This window comes from Erpetoichthys calabaricus, chromosome 8 (assembly GCF_900747795.2).
Source record: "Erpetoichthys calabaricus chromosome 8, fErpCal1.3, whole genome shotgun sequence".
Taxonomy (NCBI): Eukaryota; Metazoa; Chordata; class Cladistia; order Polypteriformes; family Polypteridae; genus Erpetoichthys; species Erpetoichthys calabaricus.
In genome coordinates, this window is record NC_041401.2 from 29,284,046 (window position 1) to 29,302,258 (window position 18,213).

The window sequence follows — 18,213 nt, forward strand, 5'->3', positions numbered from 1 at the left end:
TGTTATTTATTTATTACCATTTACTTAAAAGTACATACATAATGTAAGACCATATAAAGCTGCTATAGTCTATTATTTCATTTATCCAGAATCCTAGTCATTTCTGCATCTTATTTATATTTTCATTGTAACGGGCTGGTGTCTCAGCCAGTTTTAGACCCTGCTTTCTACTTTGTTGTGTCTGGGTAGACTTCTGCAACTCTGTAATGGAATAATCAGGTTTGGTAAAAGAATGAATAAAATGGATAGATGTTTGTTATTGTTAACTAAAGGATGAATATTTAGCTGTGATACACATATAACTTGGGCAATGCACATGTATCTCCAGAGATACAGCATATATCATGGGTATTTTGCAGACAAGATAAACTTTTATTTGCATTATTATGCAATTATATGTACTTGAAGTCAATCATGATTGATTTTTCTTTTAAAGATGACATACTGTATTTTTTTAAAAAAGCAAGGGAATTGGAAATACAGATTTCTCTGTGAGACAAGGTCTCTTTATTTTAATCAGGAAAGCCTACAAACTGGGCATAGGAGTAATTAAATCCCATATAAAACACACACTTTAACGACAGTAGCCAGCCAAAAATTAGGTTTTAAATAACATGTGCTTATTATGTAGACATTTGGAGCAGGACAGAACTCCGAGGCCGTCTGCTACTTCACTGCTTGGCTGGCATTGCCTAATTTCTGTTATAACTAAACCAAGAGCGCCACCTTCTGGCTGTTGTTTTCCAATTCTTCTTATGTTGCTGATCTTTTTCTTGAAAATGGAACTTTTACTATGTAAAAAAGGAATCCTGCTTAGCATGAGCAGTAAAAGTAAAAAAATGTTAACAAAAACTATTTTAACTTGTTTAGGACTCCATCAACTACATTTTTTCGCTTTAAGTGCACTGTGAAGTGTGCAATCATACAGTTACCATAGGTAGTTAGTCAGTAGGTAAAATGCAAATACCCTGTAAATGGGCAAAACTGTACAGTGTGGCATAGTGGTTAAGGCTTTGGACCTCAAATCCTGAGGCTCTGGGTTCAAATCCTGCTATTAAAAGTGTACAACTATGAGCAAGTCACTTCACCTGCCTGTTTCTAATTGAAAAAATGTGTCCTCCGACACTATCCATCTTGTCCTTCCACATTTGAAGGTTCCTTTGAAAATTTTCACTGCTTATAAATGGCATTTTCTTTTTGTAGTTGGCACAATGGAGGACTAGTCAGTATTGCTGCATTACAGTTCCATATATAAAGATCTTGTGTTTAGTCCTGGAGTCAAGACTCTGCCTGGTCACAGTCTCTATGGTGTTTGTACATTTTCACTATGATCATGTAGGGTTTCTCTCTCATGCCAAGCACACACAGGCTTAACTGACCAATAAGTCGAACCTGGGCTGGTGTGGAGGTGTGAGCAAGTGTGCCCTACGAAGATCTGAGGTCCCTTCCAAGGTTTCCTGCTAACCTTTATCTAATGCTCCCAGAACCAGCTCCAGGCACAAGAAGCTCATATTGAAATAAAATACATGAATAAATGAGTTCCTTTCTCTCTTCTTCTTCTTCCATATATGTTCAGACAGAGTGGCCTAACTTATATTTAGTTAGTTAAAGCCTAACTTGTGGATGCCTGTGAGTAGCAAGTGTGTGCAGTTTCAGAGCTGCATAGGATAACAGACATTGTGATAGTCTGGAATGGCTTGTGTTTCTCCATCCAATGAAAGTGAGAAACAAGTTATGGTTCACAAGTAACCTTCATTTTGTATTGCACCTGCCCCATGCCTAATATAGAACCAAACTCTAACTCCTGCCATATAGAGATATTTACAATTGGTGTATGGTAACAAAAAGGGGCAAATTTGGTATCTGATTATTTGATTGTGAAGTAATTTCTTGAAAATTGTGATATATAATAGTTTGCCACATGAAATTGTGCCTTAAAGTAAAGCACTTTTTATAAATTTTAAAACACCTTGTCTGTTCTTGCAGTGGGGATAAAGTTGGCCAGGTTCAGACATGAAAAGAAAAGCCTTAAACTTACTGCATATGTTCATTTTGCAAGCCAAGAGTGTTAATGAATATTGATCTGGATCTTGGGATTGCACAAATGGTGCATCCATGTTATTTTAGGGGAGAGAATGAGAATAAATTATTACATTTGTGATTCAGCCATTTTAAAAAGAGACTGGCTGTGTGCTTCATCTCACTACTCCATGACAACCTTTTAGCCCCAGTGGCACAATTTACCCCAGTGAATACCTTTGACCTTTTTTTCACCTTGAGGAATAGTCTCCAAGCACTGTTACTGATATTATTGAATGCTGATACCCAGATGTGAATTGCTGTCTGTTCTGTAGACAGAATAAAAGGGGTGAATGCAATTTACTTCACAGCACATGAAGGACTAAAACTGTTTTGACAAGTATTGCTGACACATTTCCAGTATTTAGTATTAAAACAGATAATCACACTCACTGACACCAATCAATCTGTAAACAAATTGTGAGGACATGCAAACCCCAGGCAGACCCTGGTTATGTGAGGCAGGAATTACAGCTCTGTGCTAGTACTCTGCCTATGCTAAAGAACCCGTAAACTTTAACCCGATTAAAACTAAACACATGCTGATAATGTCTGTTTAGTTCTTGTCACACCACATACATACTCAACCTCTCCCTTGCAAGCCGCCACTAGACTTCTGATACTGGCAACAGTAGACAATATTTTTGCAAAAGAAATGCAATAATTACTATGAAATAAAGCAATAATTATTGTGAAATGACAATGTACATTTTTAAGTGGTGGAAATAAGCTTCTATATGATCCAGAATGTGTACCAGCATGAAGGGTGCACCCACGGCAAATGTCAAAACACTACATGCAGTGATCACAGCAAGCAAGCAAACCAGAAACTTTCTTACCTCAAGAGAAATAGTTCCCGAGAATCTTTGATAAACTGCGGTGGGTTGGCACCCTGCCCAGGATTGGTTCCTTCCTTGTGCCATGTGTTGGTTGGGATTGGCTCCAGCAGACCCCCTGTGACCCTGTGTTCGGATTCAGCGGGTTGGAAAATGGATTGATGGATGGAATCTTTGATAAAATTATTATTTCTCATTTCCTTTCGTTGACATAAAGATGCCTCATTCTGTAAAGGCAGAAATCCCATTTTCTTAAATCAAAACTTTTGCCACTTCAAAATAGACATGTTGTATTTCAGCCAGGGTTCCTCCCCTAACTGGGGTTCAAATTCTTGTTTTATGTCTTTTTTGTTCATTGTTGAGTTTTTGGTTTATGTTCATGTTACTTGTGTCTATTATTTGCTTTATTCCTTACGCTCGTGTTATGTTCCTTGTATTTTTGTGGGTGGTTCTTCAAGAGGCAGGACCACCTGCCTATTACAGCAAGGGACTTCAGCCCTATAAAGGCAGGGGCAACCCACAGTCGCCTGCAGTTCATTCACAAATGCTTAGGAGCTGGTGAATGCTTCATTGGGATTTTGTTGTGCTTTTGTGATGTATTGGATTTTTGACCTTTTTGTTCTTCGAATTTCATTTCATTTTAGGACTTTGCTATCAGATTGTAGTTATTGTTTAGGCAGCTCCTTTTGTGTTTGTGCTCCTTGGCGCTGATTTTTGTACAACAGTGAATTATTTTGAAAAAAAAAAAAAATATATATATTTATATAAAGATCTTGTGTTTGCCCTTTTAATATGCCAGAGTTGGATGGCAATATCCCCCTCTAGGGGACATTTTTGGAACATACATACTTTTTAATGCATAATACATATTTGGTAAGTTTTAAGGCTTTTATTTCCACATTGGAACCCTGGCACCTTCAGTCCCTTTGTGAACTTGAAGAACAGGATAGGTATTTTTTACAATTTATAAAAAAAAATATCTCAGTCTGTGAAACAGCATGTCAAAGCTCTGAGGCGATTCATGATTTTAAAAATAGTGTTCCTTAGTCTAGGTGATGCAGTGGTAGTGCTGCTGCCTCACAGTAAGGAGATGACAGGTTCACGTTCTAGGTCCTCCTTGCATGGAGAGCGCTTTGAATAGTGAGAAAAGTGCTACATAAATGTAAAGAATTATTATATGTAGACAAAGGTGCATGCTGGCGGAAAGTTGTGTGGCCATGAAGGGCTTAATGGAGGAGTTGGCTGATTGAACATTCACGTGTGAGTGCTATCTACACAATTGTTCCTCATTGATGCTCCGTGGGTCATTAAGGGAAGTACCTACATTCACAGGGACTATAAAAGATCTGAGTCGGGATAGGAATGTGAGATTGAGATGAAGAACGAAAGGAAGGAAAATCAAGTGAGAGAAAGAGAGAGGGGGACAGAATTGGGTGATCGAGGCAGGCAGTCAGGGTGTCCCATGAGAAAGCAAGAAGAACAGCACTAGGGACGCCTGTTTAGCAGAATCATTCTGTTAGGCCAAAGGATGGTGGTAGGACGAGGGAAATGGGGTCTGAATGTCCCAGAGGATGGTGTTGTAGGTACTTAGGATGAGAGCCGGAGAGGGATGACTGCGTTGGCCAGGGTGCCAGCACTACTGCACAACCCTTAAGATAAATGGGAGACGAAAGAGAGAGATGCAGGCATTGGGTTCAAAAAGAAAGAAAGACATTTATGACTGTACTTTTATTGTTGATTTTAATCTCTTTATTGGTTATTAACTCCTACAATGCTCTTGTAAAGTTTGAGTAAACTCCCTATGTACTTTTGCAGCAGACTTGTTGCTTGTGTCCTCATTCGCCCTAGTCCATCCTCAGCTACGACTATCAATGTTCTGGGAGACGGGAGGAGACCAAGCCTTAGAGCACTCTGAGCATCACACACTTTAGAATATTATTTCATGTGACAATTTAATGTGTACTGTAATTGTGCAGAAATTACTTTAACTTGAAAAATACCAAACATATCCTTTAACTAGCTCACTTGACTGAGACTCAATCTCTGAGTTCTGCATCGTATCAAATTGTGCTTAAGGAGAATGTGAAGCCATCTGTCAGAAAGCTAATGTTGATGCAAAAATTGACCTTTCAACCCAATAATGATCTGAAGAACACCAGCAAATCCACCAATCAATGTTCTTCATGTTTAAAATCAAACACCTTTGCCACTGGCCAAAAATGAACCTTGTGAAAGAAAAAAAACTCACCACACTAACCCTAATCCTAACCCTAAGTCCATGAAGACGTGCCTGTAATCACACAGTAAACAAGCGGCCATGTGTGACACAGTGCCCTTAGAACATAAGAGCATACCAAAGAACATAAGAATTTTGACAAATGAAGGGAGACCATTCAGTCCATCAAGCCCGTTTGTTTAGCTAATAGCTAAGCCGTCCCAGTATCTCATCCAGATTCTTCCTAAAGGTTGTCAAGGTTTCTGCTTCAAGTTCATGTCTCGATAGACTTCCACAACACTTTGAGTAAAGTAGTGCTTCTTGGCTTCAATCGTAATTGCACCTCCCTTTAATTCCTTTTTTGGCTTTAAGTCCAGTAGGCCTCAGCATTAGTGATGAGTGAACACTGCCGAGTTTGCTTTGGCACGAAAAGCATTAAAGTCAAATGGGAAGGAGGAACTGAACTAGTTTTGAGTGGATTATAATGGTGCAATGGTGTTTTAAGTGTCCCTCAGGGCTGGGGAAGCATATACCAACTATACTGGACCAATTATTATGGCCCAAAATGTGACCTGAGCTGTGAGGTAGTAAGTAGGTAAAACTACTGCACCACCATGCCTGAAACAATAAAAGCCAGAGATGGAATAACAAACACAAATAAAATACAATAAATGGCCACAAATTGGCAGTAAGTGTAAAAAAAAAATCACACTTTGGACGCAGCTGTTTTGCACTTTTTTCTTCTATCATGAATATAGAAACTCTTTGTAATTAGTGAACTTTTACTTATTAATTTTTTTTCCTAGGGTCTCGTGTTTTCTGACTCTGAGATGAGCTCCTTTAAGATTTGTCTTGATAGCTGCCATGCTACATGGCTGTAATCACATGCATTCGGCCTGTGACCGTTTCCCTTACATGAAGCCAGCATGTGGCCAGCAAGCAGGCTGGGGCTCTGGACTCCAAGACTTGAAGATCGGTTCACACTACTGCGCCACTCTGAACTAGCACTTCTCTGTTTGAGCTGTCCAAGTACCGGAAGAGTCTGTGATGCAAGCGTTGTATACTCGGGGTGAAGTGCTACATAGTGAGGAGTATGACATGCTTAATCCAACATTGAAGACACAACGTATAATGAATCTATGCACAACAGTGAAGTGTTTTCATTACATTCTTATTATGGCCAACTAATGAAAATATTGTAATTTTTTTTTTTTAATGTATGCATAGTTTAAATCCGTCTAGAGTATCCATCATGTAGTGACATCACGCATGTGTGAAGCTGATCAGGCAGGAGCATGAAAAGGTAGGGTGGAATACTCTTATAGTACACATACATGAATATTCCGCACATATGGGCAGTGACATTCCCATCTAACTTGGCTGCTACAGCTCTGTGATATCATGCTGGTTTCTCAAAGCATCATTGGCCAATGGGGAAAAAAAGCTTGTCTAAGTCAGCTGCACGGTGAATTTTGAGGGAAATATTCTGTGAACAAGGTTACCAGTGAACTCCGCATATTTTGCTGAATTAGGCAGATCCATACTGCTTATCGGCTAGACAGTAAACCTTAATCTTATAAATTCAAATGTATGCTCCTACCTGTTTAAACCAACTGATTCATAAATCGCCTTTGCTTACTTTTTCACTCAATATTTTGTTTTTCCAGGCTGGAAGCACAAATGACTGGTGACATTCAAGCAATCCTGCAAATGCTGCAGCGGCAGGTCGCCAGTGGTCCTCCCGCCTACAGCATGGTGACCTCCATTTCCGAGTATCAGAGGCCAGCCATCCGAGTGCAACCTGTAGCAGCTATTAAGACTGACTGTAGCTTCAGACCTTCATCCCAGGTAATAAAGGCCATCATATAGGCCTACCAGGCTGTTTTATGATTCTGAGTTACACTTGCAGAGTCCAAATACTCCAAATCACTTTGGTATGTTTGTTCAGAGACATGGGGTTCTGCCCTACACCAGCAACAATGGCTTTGGAGCCAAGTCTGGCAGATGGGGATACTGGTACACTTGCCCCACAGTATGTGGACAAACACTTCCTTTATTCTAACCTATAATCTCTGGCCTCTCTTGCTGTAACTCACCACCTAAATCCACACTCGCCAGGCCAACAGTATGGAGTGGCATTTATACCGTGTCACTTCCAGGGTCAGGACAGCCTCAGAAAATACAATGGTTGTGGACATCTCCCTCTTCCATACTTAAGCCCAAACTCTTAAGCAATACGTCCGGCATGAAACCTTAATAACATTTAGCAGTGGTATACTGTAAATAACTCTAATGGTCCACCTTGTTGCCACAAATCTTGGTGTAGGGTGGAGGGACATAACGTTTATGGGATATTGGTACTCCTTCTGGAGCAGATGGGACCTGTTCCCCCATGACGGTTTACAATTGAACAAAAGGGGCACCAATGTATTAGGGAGGCATATGAATCGGTTAGTTGTGGATTGTTTAAACAAGGGAAGGGAGGCAGAAAGAATTTAGAACAGACAAGTTTTAAACTTAACAAAAGGTAACAGACAGTAATATAAATACAAATATACTGGATAACTTTAAAAGTCCTAGTCCACTGTTAAAAAGCCAAATTAAAGTAAATAACACATCAAAAATTGCTTGCCTTAATGGTAGGAGTATTAAGAATAAATTAATAGCAAACAAAATGAAATAATAGGACTAACAGTAACCTGGCTAAATACTAGAGACGGTGATAAGTATAACACATTATTTAGGAAAGACATAATGAATGGTCTGCGGTGGGTTGGCACCCTGCCCGGGATTGGTTTCTGCCTTGTGCCCTGTGTTGGCTGGGATTGGCTCCAGCAGACCCCCATGACCCTGTGTTTGGATTTGGCGGGTTGGAAAATGGATGGATGGATAATGAATGGTAAAGGTGAGTGAATCACCATTTATATAAGACAGGATTTTAAGGAAAATCTTCCTCAATTAGATGGTAAGCCATTGCTCAAGCCGATGTCACATTATGTGACTTTTGGTCATTGGGTATGTCCAACCTACTGACTGCATCGTAAGGTCCAAAACAGCTGCATCCCTTATTTCTCGTAACCACATTTATGTATTGTACTTCCAGATGAGAGTTCATTGGTTATCAGCTTTTATGCATGATGAGCCCCTCCCTACGAATAAAGACCAAAGCAAATCTCTATGATTTTGTTGGAGTGAGTTGTACACTACAATTGGCTTTGGGGAGTGTGCTGCTGACAGCCTCCGACTCGCTAAGATTATGTAAATGAAATCTATGATGGAAAATCAGTGGAAAAGTCATCTAGTGTGACATGGCCCTTAGTGAAGATGGTTGGATTCGGGTAGAAGGCATCAGGGATCAAGTCCTCACATTAGAAGTGTGTTACAGACCTAATAATGTGGATACATGTTTAAATAGATAATTTTTTTAATAATATTAAAAAGGAAGTTTAAAATGGTATATTATAATCATGGGGGACTTTATTCAAAAATGAACTGGGCTTTCAATTAGCAGAGCACAAAAATGGGATTTTGGCCATAGATCTAAAATGGAGTAAGCAGATCAGAATGCAGACAGTTGGATGGCCACACCTTGGATGAGTGTGGGGAACTTTGAAGTGGAGCTTCAAGTTGTGTGGCTTTTAGGAATGAAAAATACAGAAAATGTCTCAATGTTAGTCTTCTGAAATGGTGAGGGATGTGGGGTAGGAACACAGAGAACCTGCTGTGTAGAACAGGCCCCACAGATCATCATGGCCTTCACCACAAAAGGCTACTTTTTGCTTATTTTGTCCAATTCAGGATTTTTTTTTTTTAATGGTAGAATTTTGCTCACATCATAAACGGCAATGATTATTTTTTTTCTATAAATACAACTAGATGAAAAAGTCATTTTCACTCATTTGCTGATAAATTGTTTTGCTAAGATGGGGGCAGTGAGAAAGTTCATAATTTGTTGATTTAGGGTGAGCATCCTTGGTGGGAGGGTTTACCTGGCAGTGCTTTCTGGCAGCCATGCATGTTACTAACACAAAGACGTAATATTTGGTGTCTTTGGGACTTCTCACTTTCTTTATTGAATGACTTAGGAGAATACGACTAATCGAGTTTATTCCACCAACCATTTTGGGGAAGCATGCTGCAGACCCTGAAAGTTCATGTGAGTGGTCCAAGCTATTAACATATTTTGTTTTTTAATTACGTCTTTTTCAACACAACATTGAGGGAGCCTTTCCTGGCAGCCTTTACGATGATAATACATTTTATTAATACAGCGCCTTTCCCATCCTTAAGGCACTTCACAGAGTCTCAGAAAGAAACAGCAGGATGTGTAACACTGGATACAAATGGTTTTTGCATAGAACACTAAAACAGATAAATGCAGGATATACAAAGCATTAAACAGAATTATACACAATAAACCAGAGGAAATACTAAATTGAATACTTAAAAAAAAAGCCTGAACAAATAACATCATTTGTGACATCACACACACACACACACACACATCATCCGGAACATCTGGACAGAGGGGTTACCTGAAAGAGGGGCCAGAATGTCAGGTTAAGTTAAACGCCTTCCTGAACAGATGAGTTTCAAGTTGTTTTTGAAAAGCATGAATGGAGTCTGCTGATCTCAATCATCTCAGGAGGCCATTCCAAAGCCAGGATGCTATACAGCTGAAGGCCCTGTCATCCACAGAGTGCAGATTAGTGTGGGTGAGAATCAGAGGACCTTAGTGGCCACACAAGAGCAGAGTGATGGAGAAGATCACTGATGTAGCCCGGTGTGAGGCCATTTAAAGCTTTGTAGGTTATTACTAGAATTTTATACTCAATCCTGTAAGACACAGGGGGGCAGTGAAGGGTGTGATGTGCTCGCTGTTGTTGGTTTGTGTAAGGACTCATGCAGCAGAATTTTTAATCAACTGGAGCTGTGATATAATATTACAAGGGGCACCTGCCAGCAGCGAGTTACAATAATCGATGCCCAATGTGATAAAAGCATGGACAAGTTTCTCAACATTACAAAAGGAGAGGAAGGAGCAAATACGGGATATGTTACAGAGGTGGAAGCAAGACAGTTTCTTAATGTGGTTTATGTGGGCAGAATAAGAAAGGGAGGAAGCAAAAATGACACCAAGATTCCTTGCAGTAGAAGAAGGTCTGATGAGATCACAGTCAAGAGTGACTGAAAACAGGGGGGCATTTGCTTAAGTTGCAGTTTTTGCTACAATTTAAAGAGTTACACTCCATCCACATTTTATAACTCATAAAAAACAAACTTTTAAGATTGAAATCAACCCAAAAATGTCTCCACTGGAACAATTCAGAGTCAACAGTCAGGCTTTGGGATGAAGGAGGAAGGAGCCAGTTTCACAGAGCTGGTGACCAGGACGTCATTCTGGGACTGCGAGGCCTCAGCACTAACCACAATGGCCCCCAGACAGACAGAAAGCACACTAATGTAGCGCCTTTCTATAATGAGCACCCTCACCAGGTGCACAGCTACAGCAGGACTGTAATGTATGGTGCGTTTCAAAGGTGGAGCCCCCACTGATTCAGTGACGCGCTCGGGGGGCAGACGGCTTACTGCGTTGTGATCTGCCTCTCATGATCAACATGTTTTCTTTTGATATTATTGCTGTATTTGGTGTCTTAACCATACGTCCATTTCAATGAGTGCTTTTTTGCCGTTTACAAGACACAACTCAGATGGCATCGTCATTGCCCACCTATATAATATGATAATAAGGCGACACAAGTGGTCTTGGCATCCTTACTTTGTATTAAGGACACAACACTTATTTTCATTTAAGACACGTGAGATTTTTTTGCATTTAGACTTTAGGAAGATATCCGAGCAGGCACTGTGTATCTTTGAGTTTGAGTGGTAGCTGAGGTTTTAAGGTTTTGGTATATCCCCCCACCCTGTTCAATAACTACTCCATGTCTTTCCCGTTCAAGTGGTTTTCATTTGCCATTCCATTTAATTTAGTGCCTTTTGGCTGTCTTTCTCACATGGCCATGCCACCCAGTGGTTAGGCCACAGGTAAAACAGAACAAACACATCAGAGCAGAGTAAAACGGCCACTGCAGGCTTGGCCATCCTCAATTAAAGACACACAGACCTTCAGTTAAACACATCCTTGAGCCCATTTGATCTAATTCAGTTTAGTGGGGCGGCACTGGGAGAGCAGAAGGAACCAGCAGAGAGAGACCACCTCACCTCCGCGATCACTCACAGAGAGTCACCAGTTAAGTTAAAGGCTCAGAATTTACCGCAGACATCTGCCCCAAGTAAAGTGTTGGCCAAATCAAACCTCACACTGCAAAAAAGGCCTAAGAAAAAACTAGACCAAAAAAAAAAAACAAACTTTAAATGGGAGTCGTTTTGCTTTTATTTAGTAAAGAAATCTGCCAATGGGGTAAGCAAAATTGACTTGTCAAGATTTTTTACAGTATGCTTAATAATCTATATTTTTATATATTAAATTCTTTTCGCGTTTGAAACAGAAATTACGTATGACCACGCGATATGGAAATTATGTATGACCACAGAACATATTATAATGCAGGAACTAATCACTTCGTTTGTGGATGCCATTTTTATATCGTCTTTACGAATTGTTATTATTTGTGTGAGAGGTATTTTACTCCCGTGACCCTGTGTTCGGATTCAGCGGGTTGGAAAATGGATGGATGGATGGTATTTTACTGATACAGTGATCCCTCGGTATATCGCGCTTCGCCTTTCACGGCTTCACTCCATCGCGGATTTTATATGTAAGCATATTTAAATATATATCGCGGATTTTTCGCTGCTTCGCGGGTTTCTGCGGACAATGGGTCTTTTAATTTCTGGTACATGCTTCCTCAGTTGGTTTGCCCAGTTGATTTCATACAAGGGACGCTATTGGCAGATGGCTGAGAAGCTACCCAACTTACTTTCTCTCTCTCTCTCTCTCTCTTGCGCTGACGTAGGGGGGTGTGAGCAGGGGGCTGTGTGCAGCTGCTTCCTGAAGTACATGCTGCACGGAGCTTCGCATACTTAAAAGCTCAAAGGGCACGTATTGATTTTTGACTTTGTGTTTCTGTGGCTCTCTCTCTCTCTGCTCCTAACAGAGGGGGTGTGAGCTGCCGCCTTCAACAGCTTTGTACCGGCGGTGCTTCGCATACTTAAAAGCCAAAAAGCCCTATTGATTTTTTTTTTGACTGCTTGCTTTGCACTCCTTTGAAAAGGAAGATATGTTTGCATTCTTTTAATTGTGAGACAGAACTGTCATCTCTGTCTTGTCATGGAGCACAGTTTAAACTTTTGAAAAAGAGACAAATGTTTGTTTGCAGTGTTTGAATAACGTTCCTGTCTCTCTACAACTTCCTGTGTTTCTGCGCAAAATCTGTGACCCAAGCATGACAATATAAAAATAACCATATAAACATATGGTTTCTACTTCGCGGATTTTCTTATTTCGCGGGTGGCTCTGGAACGCAACCCCCGCGATGGAGGAGGGATTACTGTATTGAAAAGAAGTAAACACAAACACACCAATCTATCCCATAAAAGTTCACCCCACGTCGTCCTCTCCCAGCCCTCCTCTCTGGACTACAGCGCTGACCCGTCCGCCGCCAGGCGCGTTCTGACAGAAAAGTTTTATTTATTCGTCCACGTGACTGTCGCGGAACCTGCCACATTGTAACTTTTTTTTAGTTGGCAGTACTTGATAGTTGAACAGATGAGGAAAACAGCTTTGCGTCTTTCTACTTTTTTAACTGCGGCGAGCTGTAAACAATGTGCGTGAGAACAAAGTGGACGCCTGGAGGTGCGGAATGTCAGGCTGCTCCACGGGGTCGAGGGCTGCACAGTTTCGGGCAGCGTCCTCTCTTCTTGCACTGTTTGTGACTCTTCAAGTGCCCCGTCGGCTCCTGGGAGAGTGGAAATCTTTGCGAATGAGTGTAATCGGCGCCATCGAAGCAGGACTCTGTTTGTAAATTGCCCTGCACGACTACTTTCTGTCCCTTAAGGTGAGTTCGGGTCACTAAAATCCCGCAACATTCAAAGTTCCTCTTGTGATGAATTATTTTAAGAAGTAAATCACAGGCATGTAGTGCAAGATTGTCAGGCAGAAATTTAGACGATCACATAGAAAATGTAATCTCTATACCACAGCGGTCGTGTAGCGCCTTTCACAAGGGATCTATTACCGAGAGATGATCCATATACATGTTAGCTGCAGTTAGTACTACTTACCTGTTGTGTTACAGCGCCTTTAAAATGTAGTTTACCCCAAACCACTCCAGTAGTGCTCAATAGATCTTTACTTCTTAAATGTTAATGTTTTACTGTTTAATAACTTATAGACTACATTTTATTTTTTCCCTTGCACTCAGTGAGCGAAACCACTGGGTAATCAACTAGTTATAAATAAAAAAATGTAAAGTTTTTTGATAAGTCAATAACAATAAGGAAAACTAGACTTAACATCAGGATCTAAATTCTGTTCACTTGCTGCGATTTTATTTTTTGCCGTGCAGCTCTGACACTTCGCCTTTTCTGCTCAGTTTTTCTTCCACGTTCTTCCTGAAGGTCTCTCCGTCTCCCTGAGTTCTGGCTGTGAGTGAGCGTCTCGCCCTAAACTGGTGTCCTTCACTCTCGAGAGGAATGAATGACTTGACGCTCACTGTACGTCCACATTGAAGGCCCATTCAGTTTGGCCACGCTTGTGTTTATGGTTGCCCTTAAGTTTAATGAAAACGTTTGTGATATTATACAAGTCAATAGTGAGCAATGCTGTACAACGGCAAATGATAAGAAAAACATCCACAGAAGAAAAAAAACATCAGGCGTTACAACTGACATAAAATCCACGAGATGCAAAGCTGACAGAAAGAAACTCCGAGTTAAGGGGTCATGGCTGCCAAAGGTGCATCTACTAGATATGGACTTGAAGGGGGTGAGTGCCTTATGGGATCAGTTATTTTGCGTTTTATATTTGTGATTAACTTACACCACTTTGCAAAGATCTGTTATCTGTTGATCAGTGTCAAAAAGTCAAATGAAGTCCTCTGTGATTCAATGTTTTATAGCAATCAAATGTGAAAAGACAAGTGAAGAAGAATACATCTGTAGGCGCTGCATGTGCAGACTGTTAAAGGCGCTATATAAAACACCATCAATCAGCGGGTGACTGGTCAGAGATAGCCGCTCCTTTTTAGCAGGATGGCTGACCGAGCCTCACAGGTTTTTGACGTCGTGGCCACGTAATGCGGCCTGAGAGTTTATTGCAGGATAAAGTAGTACTGGGGTGTTGTACCGCGTTAGCCATTATGACTGTAGAGAAAAGCCAAGCAAAATGACACCTTTTATTGGCTAACTAAAAAGATTACAATATGCAAGCTTTCGAGGCAACTCAGGCCCCTTCTTCAGGTGACATGTAATCCATCTTACATCTTGCCTGAAGAAGGGGCCTGAGTTGCCTCGAAAGCTTACAGGATAAACAATGCACCAAAATGAAGGGCCGCTGTGGAAGATAAGAGAGGAACTGAACTTGGGTCCCACCAAAGCTGCAGCACAACCAGCTCAGTCTGGTTTCCCCCACGTGTCAGACGGAGGCCCCCGCAAGGCCGTCTCTTACAGTAGGAAGTGACAAACGGCTACGAGGAGAAGCGCAGAGCCCTGCAGTTAGGCATCGGCTCAGCCACTCCGTGATGCAACTGCAGGCCACATCCATGGTAAGAATGCACAAAAAGCTGCCTTGTTCAACAACGTCCCGCTTAATGACGACTTTGCTTCTTCTTTTTCAGAGCCCAGAGTTTTTGGAGCTGGAAAAAGCCACCGTCAAATCCAAAGAGTCCTTGTCTAGTGGAGTACACTTGAATACTGCGTCTGAAGAGAATTTAGCTTCCTTAATGGAGCAGGACCATGACCAAACGACGCCGTTTTATAGCCAGCCGTCCAAGACGCTGCTTCTTCCAATCAGACATCCTTCTCTGCCAGACTCATCTCTTAGCACCGTAGGAATGTTAGGCCTTCACCGGCATGTTTCAGATCCTGGTCTTCCTGGGAAATAACCACAATCCAAACGCTCTACCCTGCACCTATTGTGGCCGTTTGTATTTGCTACAAATGGATTCTTCTTACGTTTGACTCAGGGGTCTATAAAAGGATACTGTCATATGCAAGAATACTGTAGATTTTACAAACTTTGTAAGCTTTCGAGTTTTGCTCAAAAATTAAACGTGTATAAAGAACAACAGAACGAAAATAAATTTGTACACATTTCCGACGCATCACTGCCAGCAACAGAAGGCACCTTACATGCTCGTTCAAGACACAAAAAGTGCATGTTAGGAACTGTTTGACGTTGCATGTGGTTTCAATCTAAGGATTTACTTCAAGGGGAGTCCATTTTAATGTCTGCATGTTTTATAGGCATTTTTTTTTTAATTTGTACAGACAAAAAAAAAACAAAAAAACTTCTTAAACCAAACTGTTAAAAAGCACAGAAGCTTAAAATCTTCACCTCCCAAGTGATCAGAACTGCGCCTTGTATTCCTTATTTTAAGTAACGCTTATGGGAAAATTAAGAAAACAAACAAAGGCTTTAAAGCCAAAGCAATAAATGTGCCTGAATGACGTTTCAGAGGCAACACGAAGTATCCAAGAATGACCTTATGAATTCTAACTTAAGTGCACTACAGGATTTCTTCCAAAAATCAACACAAAAGATTTCACATTTAAAACACACGTGGACACATTACATGGATGGCAGTTAGTGATGTTTCATAAGCTTTTACCATTCCTTTCAATACATATCATTTGTTTGAAAATAATAATAATAATAATGTGTTAACTGTTCTTATATCTAACACTCAATGGGACAGGAACAAGAAAAATGGAGCAGCAGCAGCAGCTGAACCGTTCAAGTGTTCAAGCCCATCTCCGGATCACCATCACCATACCAGATGAAGACGTGTAAACTTTGAGGCATTTTCAAATTAGGCAGACAAACAAACATGGCGTTTGTTAGTACAGTATTGGTGAAGACACACATAAGAGTTTACGATTAAACAGCCTCACCTACACGGAGGAAGCTCCTGGAACGGCTGATCTTATTAACAGGCCTGTCAAAGTTTTTTTATTTTATTTAAATTAAAGCTTTTGCACGTACTTGCACAATCTTAAAATCATTTGAGATACTGAATCTGTAATTTAGCAATGCACGGTGTCTGTCCATAGCCTCCCCAATATTCTATATTTCTGGCGCCGACTTTTAAGCATCTTTTTGATTAGTGACGGCATACGTTATTTCATGCCATCTTCCAAACCTGCTGCTTACCCGGGGCAGAGGCAAAGGGCAGCTGAAGCCAATCCCAGCAACCCAGGCCACGGCAAAGTCCAAACTTTCCTTGAATTCCAAATTCATTTTTTATTTTCCCATAGTCCTTCTGATATGGAGAGAAATCGGACTGAATAATCGACGAGGCACTCAAAGCATTGCCAGATACGAAAAAAAGAATCCTTAAAGCATGGGTGTCATTGTTAAAACACACACGCAGATATTCAGTCAAAAGTCTGGACACACACACACACATTCAGGTGAGAGAAAATATATATTATATAAATAAATTTTAAATCACAATACCATTTATTTAATTTAAAAGTACAAGCAGGACATTACTAGTGTTGCTATTGGCTGTTACTGCTTGAAATGACAGATTTTTAATTTGATATTCCCAGAGGATTGCAAACCTCCATTTTCGGCAACCCCTCCTTCAGTGTCCTGATAGTCAACTCCCTTCGCTTATCCTTAGGCAGGTGTTATCAATAACATTTATTTCTAAGGTACGTTGTCATACAAATGATGGAGCTCAAAGTGCTTTACAAGATGGAGAAAAGAAAAATAAGATTAGGCAACACCAGGTCAAAAAGAATAAAGTAAGGTCTGATGGCCAGGAGGACAGAAAAAACAATCTGCAGGGGTTCCAAGGCCACGAGACCACCCAGCCCGCACTGGGCATGCTAACTAATTATTCGATTAATTGATGCTAACTGGTTATCAGAGAAACCTTTGTAACTGCATTAGCACCACTGAAACCTGTCATTCTGTCCACTTGGGTTGTAATGGACTGGCAGGCCTAAAGTGCAGCTCTGGCTTCTAAAATGGCCAAAAAGAAATCCCTTTCATAACAGAATTTGTCAGTCGATTCTCTCCCCCCCAAATGAAAGTGAAGCCATGTGTTAGATTGCCACAACACTGAAAAGATCAAACAAAACGGTGTCTGCTACAGTCTTGAGGGGAACTGCATCTAACAGGCTAGAAAAAGAAGGGGAAGGCACCGACACACAACTGCATAAGCCTCTGTAGTCTGGTCCTCACCGGGCATCTTCCTTAAATATACGTCAAGTAAAATGCCAGAGTTGCCTGCAACAGAGAAACAGCAACGCCGGGATGCTGACCAGAACGGACTTTTCCGGTTCTCTTTTGTTCAATGCCTCTGTTCTTTTGCCCATTTTAAATCTTTTCTTTATTTACTAGTTTCAGACATGGAATATTCTTTGAAATTCTTAGACCAGCATCCCAGAGTCATCTCTTCTCTGCTCCACAGAACACTGGGATCAGGTGTGTATTTAAAGAAGAAGCCAACTGAGGACCTGTGAGGTGTTTGTCCTGATCATCTTCACACAGTTCTACATCGGGGTCTTCCCCTTCATTTTGTATTCTTCCCTCAAGATCGTGAGACACACGCCTGTTTGAAATCTTCAGTTTCTTGGCAATCTGTCACTTGGAATGTCCTTTGTGCTGAAAAAGAGAGAAGATGGAAACCCCCCCACTCACACACTCACTCAATCTACTGACATGTCTGATGAAAAGCGATTTCATTTCGGCCATTTCCGGACCCACAACTGAACTTTACGAATGCCAGTACCATGCAACTCAAGACAAGAGGATTCAGCGGTGCTAATGCACTTAAAGGTTTCTCTAATAACCACATTTGCATTTAAAAAGCCGAGGGAGTTGACCATCAAGACACTGAAGGAATGGCTACTGAAAGTGGGGGTTTTGCTCCTGTCCGTTCACTACTC

At 40.9% G+C, this 18,213-nt stretch overlaps 1 protein-coding gene across 3 annotated transcripts in view; it reads left to right on the forward strand.

Annotated features, from left to right (window-relative positions):
* LOC114655421 (potassium voltage-gated channel subfamily H member 7-like) overlaps positions 1–15,380 on the forward strand; it is a 431,541-nt gene extending 416,161 nt beyond the window's left edge. For all 3 annotated transcript variants that reach the window (XM_051931419.1, XM_028806393.2, XM_051931420.1), the window contains 2 exons: positions 6,798–6,978; positions 14,931–15,380. In XM_051931419.1, coding sequence (XP_051787379.1) covers positions 6,798–6,978; positions 14,931–15,197 — 448 coding nt within the window. In that variant the 3' untranslated portion in view covers positions 15,198–15,380. The remainder of the gene's footprint in view (positions 1–6,797; positions 6,979–14,930) is intronic.
* Positions 15,381–18,213: the final 2,833 nt, after the last annotated feature.